The 17,461-nt window shown below is 36.1% G+C and overlaps 1 protein-coding gene across 3 annotated transcripts in view; it reads left to right on the forward strand.

Annotated features, from left to right (window-relative positions):
* The window catches only part of CFAP299 (cilia and flagella associated protein 299), a 554,549-nt gene that overhangs the window by 472,120 nt on the left and 64,968 nt on the right, over positions 1-17,461 (forward strand). For all 3 annotated transcript variants that reach the window (XM_087434483.1, XM_087434482.1, XM_004430878.3), the window contains exon 4: positions 4,435-4,577. In XM_087434483.1, coding sequence (XP_087290609.1) covers positions 4,435-4,577 — 143 coding nt within the window. The remainder of the gene's footprint in view (positions 1-4,434; positions 4,578-17,461) is intronic.

Below are 17,461 nucleotides of genomic sequence, written 5' to 3' on the forward strand. Positions count from 1 at the left end.
GATATGAATGAAGTAATTTTCATTTTCCCTGTACAGATTTGAAAACAGCTCCTTGTGATTACCTTTTTTACATTTAAAATTATAGAAATTTTAATGAAACATTTTGTTTCTATTGAAAATAAAAGAAATCATGCATATGATCACTAGAATTTCCATCGAGAAACAGTATTTGCGTGCTGCTTACAAATTGAGTGCATAGAGCAGAGGTAAGACACTCACAGCACCTGAATGTGAGCTGAGTAGTTCCATGCAAGACAAAAGAAAGAGATTATTCTGTTGCTCTATAGAGTCAAAGGAGAAACAGAAAGAAGGGAGAGCCTGCAAGAAGGCTTAACTAACTAAATGCTTAGGTCCAAGCAGGATTTTGGGTTTTTGTTTGTTTTGTTATGTTTTTTTGGTGTTGGGGATGTTTGTTTTGGTTTGGTAGAAACTTGCTGGATTTTGTAGGGATCTACGTAAGAGCATAGGACTTATGAAGAGAGAGAAACATTAAGAGTTTGAGCAACCCACCCAGGGACATAACAGTGACACTAGAGGGACCCACACTTACACACATTTAGGCCTCACTTGAAGTTCTCCAACTTCAGAAAACCCCAGGATTCACAAAAACTGCAGAGCAGACATTTAACTCTCACAAGGCTGGAGAAGTGAGATTTGAAATAAATTTACTCAGATTTCCCTGGATAGGGGGCTTTAACTCACATGGGAGGGCTATATATAATAATGTAAAATAGTGAAATTATGGCCAAATATATTAGACCATCATTCTGTCCACAAAAACATTGAAGAGTAAAAACGTTTAGGTACTCAACTAAGGTAAAAACCAAGCGTTCCAGCTTGCATTTCTAGTTATTTACAATCTATATTAATTCTATAATATTTATGTATTTATTACGTTTGATTTAGAACTTAATGAGAGAAATTTACCACAGCAATGATGACTCGTCTATTTGTCCTTTTAGTTCTATCAATTTTTCCTTTAAATATTTTGAGGCTATGTTTTCAAAGGTTCATTTAGGTTTAGATTGTTATATTTTTCTGTGAATTGAATCCTTTATCATTATCTAGTGACTCTCCCTCTCTAGTAATGTTTTTTGCCTTAAACTCTAGTTTGTTTAATATCAATATACTGATACCAGCTCTCTTTTGGATAAAAATTTTATTATGTATATTCTTTGATCATTTAACTTTCAACCTTATGTGTTAGTGTTACATCATATTTTTGTATCTGCTCTAATAATCTTTGTCTTTAAACTTAAACATTTGTCCATTTACATTTATCATAATATAATTAATTATTTTAATTTATTACTATCTATATTGGTTTCCTAGGGCTTCCACAACAAAATATCACAGACTGGGTAGCTTAAACAACAGAAATTTATATTCTCACTGTTCTCAAGGCTAGAAGTCCAAGATAGATCAATTTGGTTTCTTTTCTTTTCCTTCTTGCCTTCTGTTTCATTGGTTGATCACTTTTTCTCATTTTATTTTTTCCTCTAATAATTTAAACGTCATATACACTATTTCCAATTTGTTGATGGTAGTGCTAGATTTATACATGCATATTTATCAAATTCTAAAGTCAATATAGCTGCCCTCATTCTAAAAAATCCCAAGACAGTCCAACACTTTTACTCTGATCATTCCCTCCAAACATAGATGTTTGTTTAAAAAATTTTAGACATGCTGTTCTTTTTTATTACAAAAGACATTATTATTATTATTTTATAGTCATTATTTGTTTATATTTACCTATATATTTACTACTTTATTTGATTATCATTCTGTACTTTATGTCTGACCTTCCAGCTGGAGTCACTTTCTTTTGCCTGAAATACATCCTGCAGAATTTCTTTGAGCAAGAGTCTGTTGTTATCCAATTCTTTCACTTTTTTTGTCTCAAAATGTCTATATTTTGCTCACTAGAAATATATTTTCTCTTCTATAATTCTGAATGATTCTTCTTTTCTCTGGACACATTGAAGATATTTTTTCATTATTTTTTGATTCTCAGCTTTATCTTGAGGCACTAAGTTTTGTTACTCTCTCCACGTGAAAGGCTGGATCTTGTTTCCTGTCACTCCCACTCCACAAGGTCATGAAATCCTTGCTGAGATTCCCTGGGGTTGGGCACATTTCTGCAGGACAAAGATGACTTTAGGGCTCTGCTTTCTTCTCTGGGTTCCTGTTTTCACTTAGTGTTGGGACTCTTTAAGTATTCCTCATTTCCTCACCAATGCATCAATGCATGTTACAAGTTGTTTTTTAGATTTCATCCACATTTGTATTTGTTTTCAGCAGGAAGCTCAGTCACAATGTCTGGTATGCCATTCTGCTGGAAAAATAAGACTGGTCCATTTCTCATTTAAAAAGAGAGAGAGACAGAAACAGAGACAAAGACAGAAACAGAGGAGTTTTCTCTTAATAGAGTTCCATTTTGAAAGTAGAGGATTTACTTTACACCTTTTTTCCCCTCTCTCTGTCTCTGCATGCCTTGCCTAACATCAGAAGCAGACTTGAGGGAATAAAAATTTCAAGTACCTTTAGGACTGCATATGAAATATTGATAGCTCTACCTCCTGGCCTTGTTTAAGCGGGAGCAGCAATGCTAGTTATTGGTTTAGTGGTGTGAAAGTCTTAAGAAGTCTCTTTGAGTTACTATCTATTTAGAATTTGTGCTATAAAAACTAAAAAATAAGTGCCTAAAAGCATGGAGAAATTTATCTAAATTTAGCCTGGAGTTATGTGGGGGAAATGAGAAGAACTAAGAATTGAATCTATGTAAGATAGAGCACAGGAATAACAATGAATGCTAGTTCTCCAGCCATATCTATGGGAAATATTACTAATCTATCACAACACTTCCTCCCCTTGAGCCACGAACGTGCCTGAGAATCCTTCTCAGCACACTATCCTCAGCACCAATACCAAACAACCAGCGTAGGCAGGAAGATGAAACATCAGCAGAATTACAACTGGTTGTAAATTGTGTCTCTGTTCTTTGGTTTTTCAATTGGGATATTGATAGCAATAGATTTTCTTAGTTGCAGCAGGAAAAAGAACTCTTTCAGTTTTCTAACCACCCTTTTGGAAGCTCTGCTATGTAAGGTAATTCATATTAGTGCTTCCTGTAATTGACAACACAAAGACCCAACAAGTAACAATCCAGTGATTGCTGGAGAGGAAAAGGAAGGCTTGTTTATAGGTTCTTCCTGTAAATAGAGAATTGTGCCATGAAATTCTGCACTTTGATCTAGATTTGGAAATAAATACTTTAAGACCTTTTTCAATTACAATAGGGGTTTTCCTTCTTTTTCTTTTTCTCTCCTAGAACTTGAGATCAATGTCTGTTGGCTTGATAGGGAAAAGATTATAATTCATCCATTTGTATTACCTTGTTTCTTCTTTAGGGCCTTTGTACGAGCTGTTCTCTTTGCCTGCTAGTGTCCTATTCTAGATCTTTACATGGCTCACTTCTCATCCTTCAAGTCTTGGCTTAAATGTGACCTCCTCAAGTCTTTTCTGATTACTCTGCCTGAAGTAGCCTTCACCACCAACTCATTCTCTAGCCAACCATCTTCTTTATTTGCTTAGTGGTATTTATCACTCACTGGAAGTATTTTTTTTCTTTTCATGTATGTCTATTGTGTGTCTCCCCTCACCAGAACATAAGTGCGGAGAGGTCAGGACCTTTACTGTCTTGTTTATCACTGTATCCTTGGCACTTACAACAATGCCTAACATGTAGTATGTGGTCAATGATATTTGGGAAGGAATTAATATGAATGAGAAATATGTACTTGCTATATAATTTTGACCTATGGAATTAATTTTGTTAAGCAATTTTAAATTATAAAAAGATTTTAATTTTGTAAAGAGATTTTTTTTGACTCTCACAGTAATGCGAAGAAGGAACCCAATTTATATCTCTATGACAGAAATACATAGTAGTTCAAATGGAAGAAGAATGTAGTGATTAGAAGGACAAACACATGAGCCTGAGTTTTAATGTGAGTTTTTGCATTTACTAGCTGTAAGACCTTGAGTGACGTACCCAACCTCTCTGTTTCTCAGTTTTTTAATCTAAAAAATGATGACAAAGAGAAGACAATAGGATGGGGGGGAAGCAAAGAAATTAATGTATTATAAACACAATAATGTCTGCCCTTATTTATTGATATTATTATATAAAATTACTATAAATGCACATTATATGCACACTCAGTTAACTTTTCATAAATTTCTTCATCTGTCAGGAGAAAATAGTAGTACCTACCTCGTAGGATCATTGTAAGGATGAATGTACAGCACTTAGAACAGGATCTGGCACATGTAACATTCAATAATGGTAGCTTTTATTCTCATATATAATTTACTCAAATGACTTTTATTCATTTACTTTCTCCATTCTCTATTTTTCTGTGCTACCAGTCTGTGATCTTTATTCGTGACAGAAATTCTCATGGACAAGAGGTGTCAGGATACATTGACTATGCCCACAGGCTAAAGATTGAAGATTTTGAAGTCTACTTTAATGGAAAAAGAAGACTTCTTCCAAGACCCACAGATATGAGGTAAATTGTACATTTCTCACACCTTCAATAAGAGAACAAGCTCCTCAGAGGCCAGGATAAAGGATTTTTATTTTTATGTTCTACATTGCGCTTAGAATGCTAATGTATAGAGAGTAGGAATGTGGTAAGAGTGATTTGAATAAAAAATAAGTAAACTTTAAAATGTGGAATGAACATAGATGCATTTATTTCCATTAGCAGTCTGAGGAAGAGAACTCTTCAGAGATGAGATAAGTAAATTCTCAGTGACATTCCTTTTAAATGATAAGTAGAGCCTAAATATTGCTAACCTCATGAGGCTCTTGCACCGCTTGGAACTCGGTCTGTCTAGAAGCCTCAAGAGCAGTCCATCTAACACATTCTCCCCCCACTTTTCTTTGGCCACCAACCAAAGTACAGGCATCTGACTAGCTCATTGTCATTTACTCTCATCACTGGCCTGTTCTGGGATTCCTTCCATCCATCATTCTTTTTACTATTGACCCCTACCCTTTCCTCTGGAGCCCTCATCCCATCACACAGCATCTACTCTACACTGTCAATCTATTTACAGATCCAATCCTTCTATCTCCTTCTGAATAGCTCTCAAGCTAAACTTTTTATTCTACTATCTCTTACTTACCATAGAACACAAAAGTAGTGGCAGCATTCTGCTTTAACTCTCCACTGCTGTATCCGGATCATTATTTGACACTGGTAACAACACTCTATTTCTCTGACATCCCTGCCATCTTCTCATCTTTATCGCCATTATCTAAAGACTTGCCAACCCATTACTACTTTCATGGATTTACCCCTTTTCCTATGCAAACTAGATGCACGGCATATCATTTAACTTCTCTTTTGCAGTAAGCCCCACTGCCTATGTCTTACTGTGCTTTGATTGCATCTGTCCTGCTAACCCCCAAAGGTAGATTGATCTAGACATCTTCTTGCCTGCACCTGTAGCTGGACCTGGGTACTGCTGAAGGAAATTTTAGGAAATTTCCCAAAGGTGTGGATGGCTGCTGCTAATAATTTATGATCTCAAACTCAGCTGGGCTCTTTAGGGTCCTCTGGCACCCATTTATGTGCTTTTTCTCTACTCTTAATTTTACCCTCCTACCTAAAAATATTCTAAAGCTTCACCACTCTCTCAAAACCATTCTCAACTGCTGATCCTGACTCCTCTCCATATGTGATTTGCCTAACTTTTCACAAGGAATAGTGGGTCTAAACATAGAAACTACCACTGATCTGTCTCTCTGTCAGCCAAAATCAACTTCCTCATTAGCCAGTGCCCCCCTCAGAGTACCCTTCTGATTATTGCCGGTCACAATTCCTTTCTGGCAGCCATTGGCCCCTGGGCCCACCATCTACATTCAGAACATTTCTGCTCCTGACTGTTGGAACACCACCATGCCATCTTGTCCCTAAGCCCACCTCTGAGAGGGCCAAGTTGCTGCAAACTTGTACACATTCCCCCAACACAGCAAGGCTCAGGCTTCCCCAAGAATCATGAGAGAATATATGCCCTAAGAGTGACTCAAGCTTTTCTGGTAACATTTTTGAAACAAAATAGGTCTGACCCCAGGTGGCTCCACTTTCTACTTTTAGAAACAGTTTTTTTCTGGAAAACAAAATTAATAGTTCATTCTTACTAAGTGAATTATTTCTTTATACATGCTTCTACTCTCACCACATTTTTCCAGATTCAGAGAAAAAAACTCCTTGTCTTGTTTAGAGCTAATTTATACAACTTGTTTCTGATGCTTTCCATCCCTCTTTCCACTGAGGCTATACTTCATCTGTTGTTCTCTCTTTTTTTAATAGATTCTCAAACTGACCCTCTCAACTGGCTCTTTTATCTTTCCCCTAAACATGCTGAAGCCATTTCTATATTAAAGAAATGGAATCCTCTCTGTACTCCAATTATTGCCCTCTGTCTCTTTCAGTTTCCAGCTAAGCTCTTCAAAATAAAACAAGTGTCTCCAATTCTCACTTCTCAGGTAGACACTAACTCACTGTAATTAGTTCTCTGCTACCATTGTGCAAATGACATGACTCCTGCTAAAATCACCAGTGACTGCCAGTTTCAAAATCCTATGGATTATTTTCTTAAAAATAACTTCTCTACATTATTTGATTAGTGTTGATTAATCATCATGTTGATTAATCCTGTCTTCTCAAAGCTATTCAAGTACTCTAACCTTTTATTCTCTGAATCCCTCATTGAACTCTCCCTTGTTTGTTTCATGCATGTTGGCATTCACCAGAGTTCATCCTTGGACTTCTTTACTTACCATATCCATTCTCCTGGGTTATTTGATCAGTGTTCTGGAGTGGAGTTGTCTTCAAAACTACAACCCTAGTGCAGGTCTCTCTTCTTTACTTCAGACTCAATTATCCTGCTGCTCACTACAGAGAACCTTCTGGCTGTCCCATTAACACCTAAAACTTATTTTCAAATGTAACTCATTTTAATCCCTGAAGCCTGCTTTTGCTTCTGTATCCCCTATCTTGGTAAATGGCACCACCCTTGCAACCCAAGGCAAAATCCAGATGTTATCCTAGACCTCTTCCTCTCCATCACCACCCCTATAGCTAATTTACTAAAAACACTCGATTCTATTACCTTAAGAGCTTTGTTTATATTAAAGCAAATACAAGATATGTCATTTCACCTGTAAACACTTCAGTATGAATCTTTATCTGATAACATTTTAAAAGAATACATTATGACATTATCATACTTAACAAAATAAGTCCTTATTATTTTCAATACCTAGTTAGTCCTTATTCATATTTCATTGATTGTCTTAAAGTTATCTTTTCACGGTTGGTTTGACCAAATCAAAATCCAAACAATGTTGTGTTTTCTTATTCTATCTTTTACTTTATAACAGCCCTCTTCCTTCGTTTTATCTTTTATGCTGTTGATTTGTTGGAGAAACCAGGTCAGTTGTCCGAAGAAATGTCTCATATTCTAAATGCGACTGATCTCTCTTGTGCTGCTGTTTGTTATACCCTACCTCTATCCTCCTATTTCCTGTCAACTGTCATGATGAAATTGTTTCAATTTTTTTTTTTAGGTAAGAATTTTTAATATGTGAAGCTCTGTGAACTTGATCAGTGGGTTCAGGTGGTATCAATCTGATTACTCCATTATAAAGTTCCCCATCGATTTTCAGCCAATGGTTTTAGCACACAATAATGAAGGCTACTTAAATGCTTTTACTAAGGGTTGTATAATGGTGATTTTCTAATTCTATTCATCCTGCATTTTTTAGCCAGAATTCTTGCACAGAGAATAACTTTTCCTCGTCATTTATTTCGTTACCCTGAACTAGAATTCAATTCATGCAGAAAGTCAAAATAAATATTTGACAATTTTCCTTAATTTATGAAAAAAATGCAAAGCCAAAAGCACAAAAGAGTATACAGATAATACCAAACTGTTTTTAACAGTGGTTATACCAATTTGTACCCAACAGAAGTACTAGATAAGTGCTCTGGTTAAACTTCATCCTCACCAACACATGATGTTAACAAACTTGTTTTTTCCACTATGGTGAGTTATAAATGATCTCTCATTGTGGTTTTAATTTTCATTTCCATGATTACTAATAATATTGAACATCTTTTATTGGTTGTTCAGATTTCCTTTCTATGAAGTGTCTATTTAAGACTTCTCCTCATTTATCTATTGGTTATTTATTCTTCCTTTTCTTTTCTTTGGTGAGGAAAACTGGCCCTGAGCTAACATCCATTGCCAATCTTCCTCTTTTTGCTGAGGAAGATTAGCCTTGAGCATCTTCCTCTATTTTGTATGTGGGATGCCGCCAAGCAGTGGCTTGATGAGCGGTGTGTAGGTCTGCGCCCAGGGTCTGAACCCGTGAATCCTGGGCCCCCGAAGCGGATCACAGGAGCTTAACCACTACACCACCACCCGGCCCCTGTTCTTCCTTTTCTTGTAGATTATAGGAGTTCTTTTTATTTTTATTTTTTGGATATTGATTAATCCTTTGCCTCTTATATGTGTTAAAAAATATCATCTTCCAGTGTGTAATTCTCCTTTCATTTCCTCTACATTGACTATTGATGGTCAGAAGTCAGAAGTTTTGATAGATTATTGCATTTTATTAATCTTTTCCTCTGCAGTTTGCACTTTTTGTGTTTTGTTTAACAAATCCCTACCTTCTGGAGGTCATAAAGATATTGTCTTATAGGGGGCCGGCCTGGTATCTGGGGTTTTTGGGTTCAGATCACGGGTGCACACCGACGCATTGCCTGTCAAGCCATGCTGTGGCGGCATCCCATATAAAGTAGAGGAAGATGGGCATGGATGTTAGCCCAGGGCCAATCTTCCTCAGCAAAAATAGGAGGATTGGCATCGGATGTTAGCTCAAGGCTGATCTCCCTCGCAAAAAAAAAAAGATATTGTCTTATAGAGTGTTGTAGTTTTGCTTTTTGTTTTATCTCTTTAACCTACTTGGATTTAATATGGTGTATGGTGGTTAGGGTCCACTTCTTGTTTTTGTTTTTCTATATGACTAATCATTTGTCCTTGCAACATTTGTTAAAAAGTCCACCATCTCCTCTCCCACATCTGCAACACCGTTTGTGTCACAAGTTAAGTTCTATCTGTGTTAGTTTGTTTCTGGGCTCACTCTTCTGTTTTGTTGGTGTCTCCTTGAAATAATAGCATCTTGCTTGTTTGGTGTATTTTCATAATAATTCTTGATATGAAGAAAGCCAATTCCTTCACCTTAGTTTTTCTTCTTCAGGAGTATCTAGGCTATGCTTGCCTTTTACTTTTCCACATATATTTTAGAGTCAACTTGTGAAGTTCACACACACACAAAAGTTGTAATTTTGATTGGAATTACTTTTGCGTTATGATCAATGTTAATTGACATCTATATGATAGTAAGTATTCCTATCTATGAACACGTTATAAACATGTTGTAGATACATTTATTTATGCCTCCTTTAATGTCTTTTAATAATATTTTATAATTTTGTCAGAAAGTCCTATCATTTTGGGTTTTTTTCCTCTTTGGTACCAGATAATTTCTTTTTTTTTTTTTTTTTTCTTTTTTAAATTTTTTGTTTATTGCAGTAACATTGGTTTATAACATTGTAAAAATTTCAGGTGTACATCATTGTACTTCTATTTCTGCATAGAACCAGATAATTTCTGACCTTTTGAATAAAATTAGCTCTATTCCAGTGATCCTAGTGGATAACTTTTACCACATGAGTTTAATTTAGGCCATCTATCAGAATCAAACTTTAGATTTTTCACTGAAGAGATTTCGTGCCAATAAATGACTCAAACAGTTGTTACTAAGGGGAAAAATACCTTTAGTATATGTTCTTCCATACTTAGTTTGAGTCAGAACTAAAACAAAGACTGTAAAATTAAAGATTTCATAAAGTCTCTGTCTATTTGCTTACCTTTTGACATGCTATTTTAGTCTATGTAGGAAGTGACATTAGTTCTGTGATTAGAATCCTATTTTCTATTTTTACGGTGAAAAATATAAATGTCAACAGACAGCTGCAACTAATCTGAAATGCAGCTGAGAACTTGGTCATCTTGTCAGTCCAGACTCCCACCTCACCATGTCTTTAAGGTTGAGTACCTTCTTCTCAAGCATACTTGTGAGTAACTTACACGTGAACAGCATATTACAGTTTACCAGTTCCTTTACACTCCTCTACAACAACTTCATGAAAGAAGTTCGACGAGCATTATTCTTACCATCCGAGAGAGGAGAAAATGGAGTAAACTGCTGGCTAAAATTCACAAACCAAACAGTGCTGAGCAAGAATATGTTCTTAGGCATTATAATTCACTGCTCACCCACAAGACACTATTCTATGTTTAAGCTTTTATATCTTGAGGGCGATTACACCATATAGAATCCTTGTGTTATATTCTGCCCCACACTTAGATGCTTAAATTTCCATGTTTATGTGTTGTTGAATAAAGATCTAAGGTCTGCCAGTAGAGCTCTACCCATCCCTCAAATAGGCTGGTCAGGAGGAAATGAAAAAATTTTCTGTGTGTTGCTCTTTGGAGAGTCCATGAAATATTCATACACTTGACCAAGGAATTCCCCTAAATACTAAAGCTTTGAGAGATATTATGGTCAAATTTCCCTTGCAATCCCATTGTCTGTTTTATTAAAATGTTTAACATGCCAAACCTCTGATGTTAGAATTATAAAGTTGTGCTTATCCTGTGCTTAAGTGCATTTTTATGAAAGTATCTGGTAACATATTGGCAGGTTCTCAAGTTTAAAAAAAACAAAAGCAGTAAATGACCACAGTACTTCTGCAAGTGGTATGTAAAATATTGCTTATTTTTAAAGGTATTAATGTTGTTCCACATCTAAATATGGTGACTAACCATTAGAATATCAGTTTAGTCTCTTCAACAGATATTGGCTGAATTTGAAGGAGGAAGGAATGCTTTGGGTGAAAAAGGATGCTGATTGAGGAAGACTTGCCACACTCACCTAGCTCCTTGATATTCAAAGTGTGGTCCATGGGCCAGTAGCACTGAAATCACCTGAGAGCCTGTAAGAAGCAAAGCATCTCAGGCTCTATCCCAACCAATAAATCAGAATTGTTATTTTTTTATTTTTTTAAAGTTTCAATGCATGGTTGTGTATCCTAGTTGTTAGTTTAGTTCTCTATGTGAGCCACTGCCACAGTATGACAACTGACAGACGGATAGTGTGATTCTACAACAGGGAAACGAACCCAGGCCATGGTGGTGAGAGCACCAAATCTTAACCACTAGACCACCAGGGCTGGCTCCAAAATTGTTATTTTAACATGATCCCCAAAATTTCCATATGTGTATTAAAGTTTGAGGAGCTTATTCCAGAGCTGTGCTGTCCAGTAGGGTAGCCACTAGCCACATTTGGCTATTGAGCACTTGAAATGTGACTAACCCCAAATTAAGATATGCTATAAGTGTAAAATACACACCTGATTTTGAAGACTTAACATAAAAAAATATAAAATACTTTATTAATAAATTCACATTAATTACATGTTAAAATAATAATATGTTGGGTTAAATTAGAATTATTTTCACCTATTTCTTTTAACTTTTTTTTTAGTGTGGCTACTAGAAAATTCAAAATGACGTTTATGGCTCACATTATATCTCCATATATATCTCTTGGACAGCACTGTTCTGGTCTATTTGTCCACAATCCAGAGGTTTGATGCCATCTCAGTCTTTAGGATCAATACTGATCTTACATAGGTGTGATGTGGGAAGGTATAGACAAGAGATCACCAGTTAGTAGTGTCTGGCTGCAGACATGTTTTATTTGGCCTGTGCAATGTATTTAAAAATTGTGTCAATGTTTTAGAAAGAAAAAATATCTTGGATAAAATATCTTGCATTTGCAGATTCTCTTAAAAACTTACAAGGTCTTCCTATACTGAGTCTGCATTCTCTTATCTTAACTGTAATCTAGAATTAAATAGCGGCGGCTCCCTGAGGTGGGGTATATTCTCATCAGATTAACACAGACTTGACCACTTACACATACCAGCATCTGCACCATCATCCATGAGTCACTCATTTATAGTACCTGTCGGATTCTTTTAGGCATTGAGTTTGTGACTTCTGGTTTAAATTACTGCCTTAGATTTTAGAAGTCATATTTACCATTAGCCCAGTCGTGATCTCCTTTGCCCAACCATTCTGGGTGGGTTTAATTTCAGCCCTTGGGCTCTCTCAGGTTGCTCCTTGCCACTGTGGTTAACAAGGCTGCACTGAGTCAACGTCTAAGACGATTATGATACTGTTAAAAATTAACTGAGCACTTACTATGCACAAGGCACTGTACTAAATAATTTATATACATCATCTCACTTACTCTTTACAACAACCTTATGAGTTAGGGATCTTTTTCACATTTTGAAGAACATCAAAGAACATGCATTGTGGAGGTATTAATTGGTTTATCCAAAGTCACAGAAAGACACATTTGCACTCACAACTAGAAATCCAGGACCAAATAGGGATCTGTGGAACCCCAAATACCATGATTGATTTTTTTTTATCAATACATGATTCTACTTTAGGACTTTGTCATGAAAAAATACCATTTTCTCCTTTGGAGAAATGGAATATGAGTATCCATATCCTAGTCATTATTCGGTCGTATATTTCTTTTGCAGATGTGTATCTGACTTGGCAAGACCTAATTTGGGATTGTTTTTCAGAATTTGAAGCAATCCTGCTATCCACAGTTAAGACTGGAGAATTTCAGCCATCCTGTACCCACCCTTGCCACTTCCTCCTTTCATTGAGCTTGGCAAAAAACAGCCTTTTGTACTTAACCAGGCTTTTATTTTCAGTCACTGTGAGTAAGAATTACAGTGTCCCACAGCTTTGTGTGTGGAAGAGCTCTGGACAGAACTAAAAGTGGCCTTTAATTGTGGCTTCAGCCTAAAAGTCTTTAGGGAAAATTGGCCCTGACTTGTTGAACCTCAGTTATGTCCCAGGATACTTTTAGAATCTATTCATATCCTCTAAACTGTGGTTCACATAATTTTTGTAATATTTACTTGGAATTCTTTTGCAAATAAATTTAATTTTCCAATACTTAACTCATTTTAGCTTCTCCTTATCCCAAGGTAAACATTAAGTACTCTCTCTCATGGAAAACTCAAGGATGGACAAGAAAAGTCCCAACAGCTATATTCAGATGGACCTCCTTCTTCCTGTCTATAAAACCCAAATATATCAAGACTAACAGTTCCTACCGAATTCCTACTGAAATACCTGTCTGCATTATTCTATGGCCCTGTTTGGCTCATTACTTTAAAAAAAAATTAGAATCCCAGAACAGTCATCTGTTGGTCTCTTTAATTGTCTAGAATGTGCTTCCCTGAAGATTATGTCTCTGGGTAAACCTTAAGTGAATAATTAGAGATCTGAGACAACCTCTAGTTTATTGACAATTACTGTGGTTAAGACAGGATTGTTCTTTAAACAAAATTTGTTCCAACATTTAAAAAATTTTGGTAAAATATACATAACATAAAATTTACCATTTTAACCACTCTTAAGTATACTGTTCAGTGGCATTAAGTACACTCAAATTGTGCAACTTTTCCAACTTTTTATTATGAAATTCAAAAATTTTTGGAAAAGTTCAAAGAACAGTACAATAAATACCAATATATTCACAACCTAGACTAAACAATTGTTAACATTTTTCCAAATTTGCTTCAACTGTCTAAAGTATGTTGATGTGTGTGTGTGTGTGTGTGTGTATATGTTCCATTTTAAAATAGCATGCAGATTTCACCCCTAAATGTTTCACCATGAATCTCCTAGAAATAAGAATATTCTCCTATATGACATTACCATTATCATATAAGAAGATTAATAATTGTTTCCTATTATCATCTAATATCTGGCTCATATTCAAATTTCCTTAATTGTTCCAAAATGTGTTTTATAGCTGGTTTTGTGAACCATCATCCGATCAATGTACAAAAACTGCATTGCTTATGACTCTTGACTGTCTTTTATGCTAAGATAAGAGTTTTAATCTAAGGTGGCCCTTTCCCTTCCTCTTCCCAATAGCATATTTTTTTTCTTGGTCATGACATTGACTTTTTAAAGAGATAAGGCCAGTTGCCTTTTACATTGTCCTGCATTCTGGATTTGTCTGATTGTATCCTCGTTTGACTGTTTTCTCTCATCTATGTATTTTCTTTAAACTGGGAAATAAGTCTAAAGGCTTGATTGTATTAAGTGTAAATATTTTTTAAGCAAGAATTCTCTATGGGTGAGTAGCTATATATTGCATCGTATCAGGAGGCACCTAATGTCTAGTTGTCCTATTATTAGTGATGCTCAGTTTGACCCCTTAGTTAAAGAATAATTACTAAATATCTCCTCTAAAAAGATATATTTTCATTTCTTTGGCAAAATTTTTATAATAACTAAACTAGTATGAACTAACATTTATGTATTATACAAACCTATTTGTCTATTTCCTGTTGAAAATCTACATTTTTAAAAGAAAAGATATTAGTAATAAATTAACCTTGATATCCAGAGTTTTTTCACTTAATATTCTAAATTAGAAGAAAGGATGGTACTTGTTATGACAGAATTTTATTTTCCTTGAGGAAGATTCACCCTGAACTAATATCTGTTGCCATTCCTCCTCTTTTTGCTTGAGGAAGATTCGCCCTGAGCTAACATCTGTGCCAGTCTTCCTTTATTTTGTATGTGGGTCACTGCCACAGCATTGCTGACGAGTGGTGTATGTCCGGGCCCGAGATCCGAACCCACAAACCCAGTCTGCCGAAGCGGAGCATGCCGAACTTAACCACTAGGCCACAGGGCCTGCCCCTGTTATCACGGAATTTGAATAGAGTTACAGTTATAGTGTAGAGCTAGCAGGAATCATAAACAACTTCCAATGTGCAAATAAACTGTGCACCGATATTGCACTTATTTATTGTTTGGAACTCAAAACCATTTTCCTAGAGCACTTGTCAGTCTTCCAGGCCACCCTACAAAATGCCAAACCTATTATTTCCATTGAAAAATTAATTTTGTTGTATATAGCGAGAAGAAACTTGAGGACATCCAATAAATATCTCCATCTTCCTACAACTTCTCTGTCTCAGCTATGTGATGACCATCTCATTTGGGTTAATAAAATAAGTAGGGATGCACCATGATCATCTTTCTACAGATACCATATCTGTGGCCACCACAGAATCAAAAAGTAAAGTAACATGATGCTTCAGGGAACACATCTTACCCTCTGGAGTAGCAGGCGATATCAGTTTCTATTCTTGGAATATATGTGTCAATGCATTCCAAGTAGATTCTGTTCAAAATCCAATATTCATAACTTGAGGAACACTGCAAATCTAGTGATAATTGGAAATCTAGAAATATAAGGATGCTTGAGTATAAATCTCGCAAATGAAAGAGGAATAATAGCTTGCTTAAGGACAAAAGGATGGATGTAAGAGAAGTGCGACTAGATCCTAGGTCTCCTAATCCCTAGTCCAGATTCTTTTAACATTCCAGCATGCTGTATAGTTTTCTATTTGTACAAATGACTTGAATCTCTTTATTTTGCTTTACTCTATTTTATTTTTAAAATGATACTAGCTTAACCCAGGTGATAAGCAAAAACTAGTTCACTTTTTCTAATTAATTACTATAATTACATATCAGCTATGACATTTTCCCTTGACTGTGGCTGAATTAACATGCAAAGAAAAGTGGAGAATATAACCACATGGACTATATCCAAATCTATCCACAATACTTCCTATGGGGAAACTCTGGAGCCATTCTGGAATTGAACTTAACAGAGAGATTTACTGCTCTCTCCCCATCCTGATTTCTATTTGCCCCAGAAATTCTACTTTCCATGTTAAAAAAATTATCTCAAACTTCAGGGTTGAGGTTAGCATTCAGTAACATAGAATTCTACTTAAACAACTAAAGATAAACATTTTTTAAGATTCAAGACAATTAAAACCTTCCAGTGTTAAATGAAAGATTCCCATCAACTTTTCCTGTCTTGTTTCATGTGTCTACCCACCTCTCCTCATGCTTTAATTACAAAGAACTACTCACTGTTTTCTAGATACATCATGCCCTTTCATGACCCTCTACCAGAAGTACCTGTACCCATCTTCTCTACCCAGTGAACTCTTCCTTGAGGACACAATTCAAGTGTGACTTCCTTTTTAAAACTCTTCAATTCCCTGGACTGAATTTACCAATGTGATTCTGTGTCATTGCGTCCACCTCTTTTCCTTCACATCAATTACAACACGATATTATCATACTTTCTGAGTTCTTCAATACAGGAACAACCATGGTGTTGGAGGTTTGGGGTGCCAAATACCTGTACTTCCTCTGTTCTCAGGGCTATAACTGGCAAAAAACTAATATAAAAAGCCTAGTGAGGATTCATTCAACACATAGTTATTGCACATCTTCAATGTACCAAGATCTAGGCATTGAGGATACAACAGTTACCAGAATAAAGGAAGTATTTTCTCACAGCGTTTATGGTCAAATAGTAGGAGAGAGAAAATAAACAACAACAACAAATATATCTATCTATTCATCTATATGTGTGTATGCATATACATATATACAAATATATATGACATATATTTACGTTAAGTAGTTCAGCATCTATATATCTATATGAAATGTCAGAGGAAGATGAGTGCTATGGAGGAAAATAAAGCAGGGAAGTGGATTTCTCGTTGCCATCTTAAATTAATCTGGTCATAGAAGACCAGACTGCACTGCTAGGCTGGCATTTGCACAGAGACCTGAAGGAAGTGAGCCACGGAGAGACAAGGTGGGAGGGCTTCGTAGGCAGAGGCCTGGGGCAGTCTGTGTGAGGAGCAGCAGGGAGGCCATAGTGACTGCAGTGGAGAGGCCAAGGGAAGCAGGTTAGGTAATGAGGTCAGAGAGGGAACAGGAGACAGATCACGCAGGGCCTTACAGGTCATTGTAAGGACTTCATTTTTATTCCAAGTAAAATGGGAAGCCACTGGAGAGTTTTTAGCAGTGGAGTGATGTGATGTGAATTAAATTTTTACACAATCATACTGTCTACAGAATTGAGAGAAAACTGTGGAGAGAGCAAAGATAGAAGCGGGAAAAACCAGAGGCTACTGGAACCCAAGTATCAGCTTTCTCGATGGCAGTCCAATAATTCTAAGCACTGGTTTTCTGATACAGTTGGTCTGAGTTGTGGTTATCAAACTTGAGCATGCTTCTGAATCACCTGGATGACTTGTTAAAACCAGATTTCTGGCCCCATTCCCAGAGTTTTTAATTTAGTAGTGTTGAGGTGGGG

Source organism: Ceratotherium simum, chromosome 8 (genome assembly GCF_057802395.1).
Source record: "Ceratotherium simum simum isolate JZ-2026a chromosome 8, ASM5780239v1, whole genome shotgun sequence".
NCBI classification, from domain to species: domain Eukaryota; kingdom Metazoa; phylum Chordata; class Mammalia; order Perissodactyla; family Rhinocerotidae; genus Ceratotherium; species Ceratotherium simum.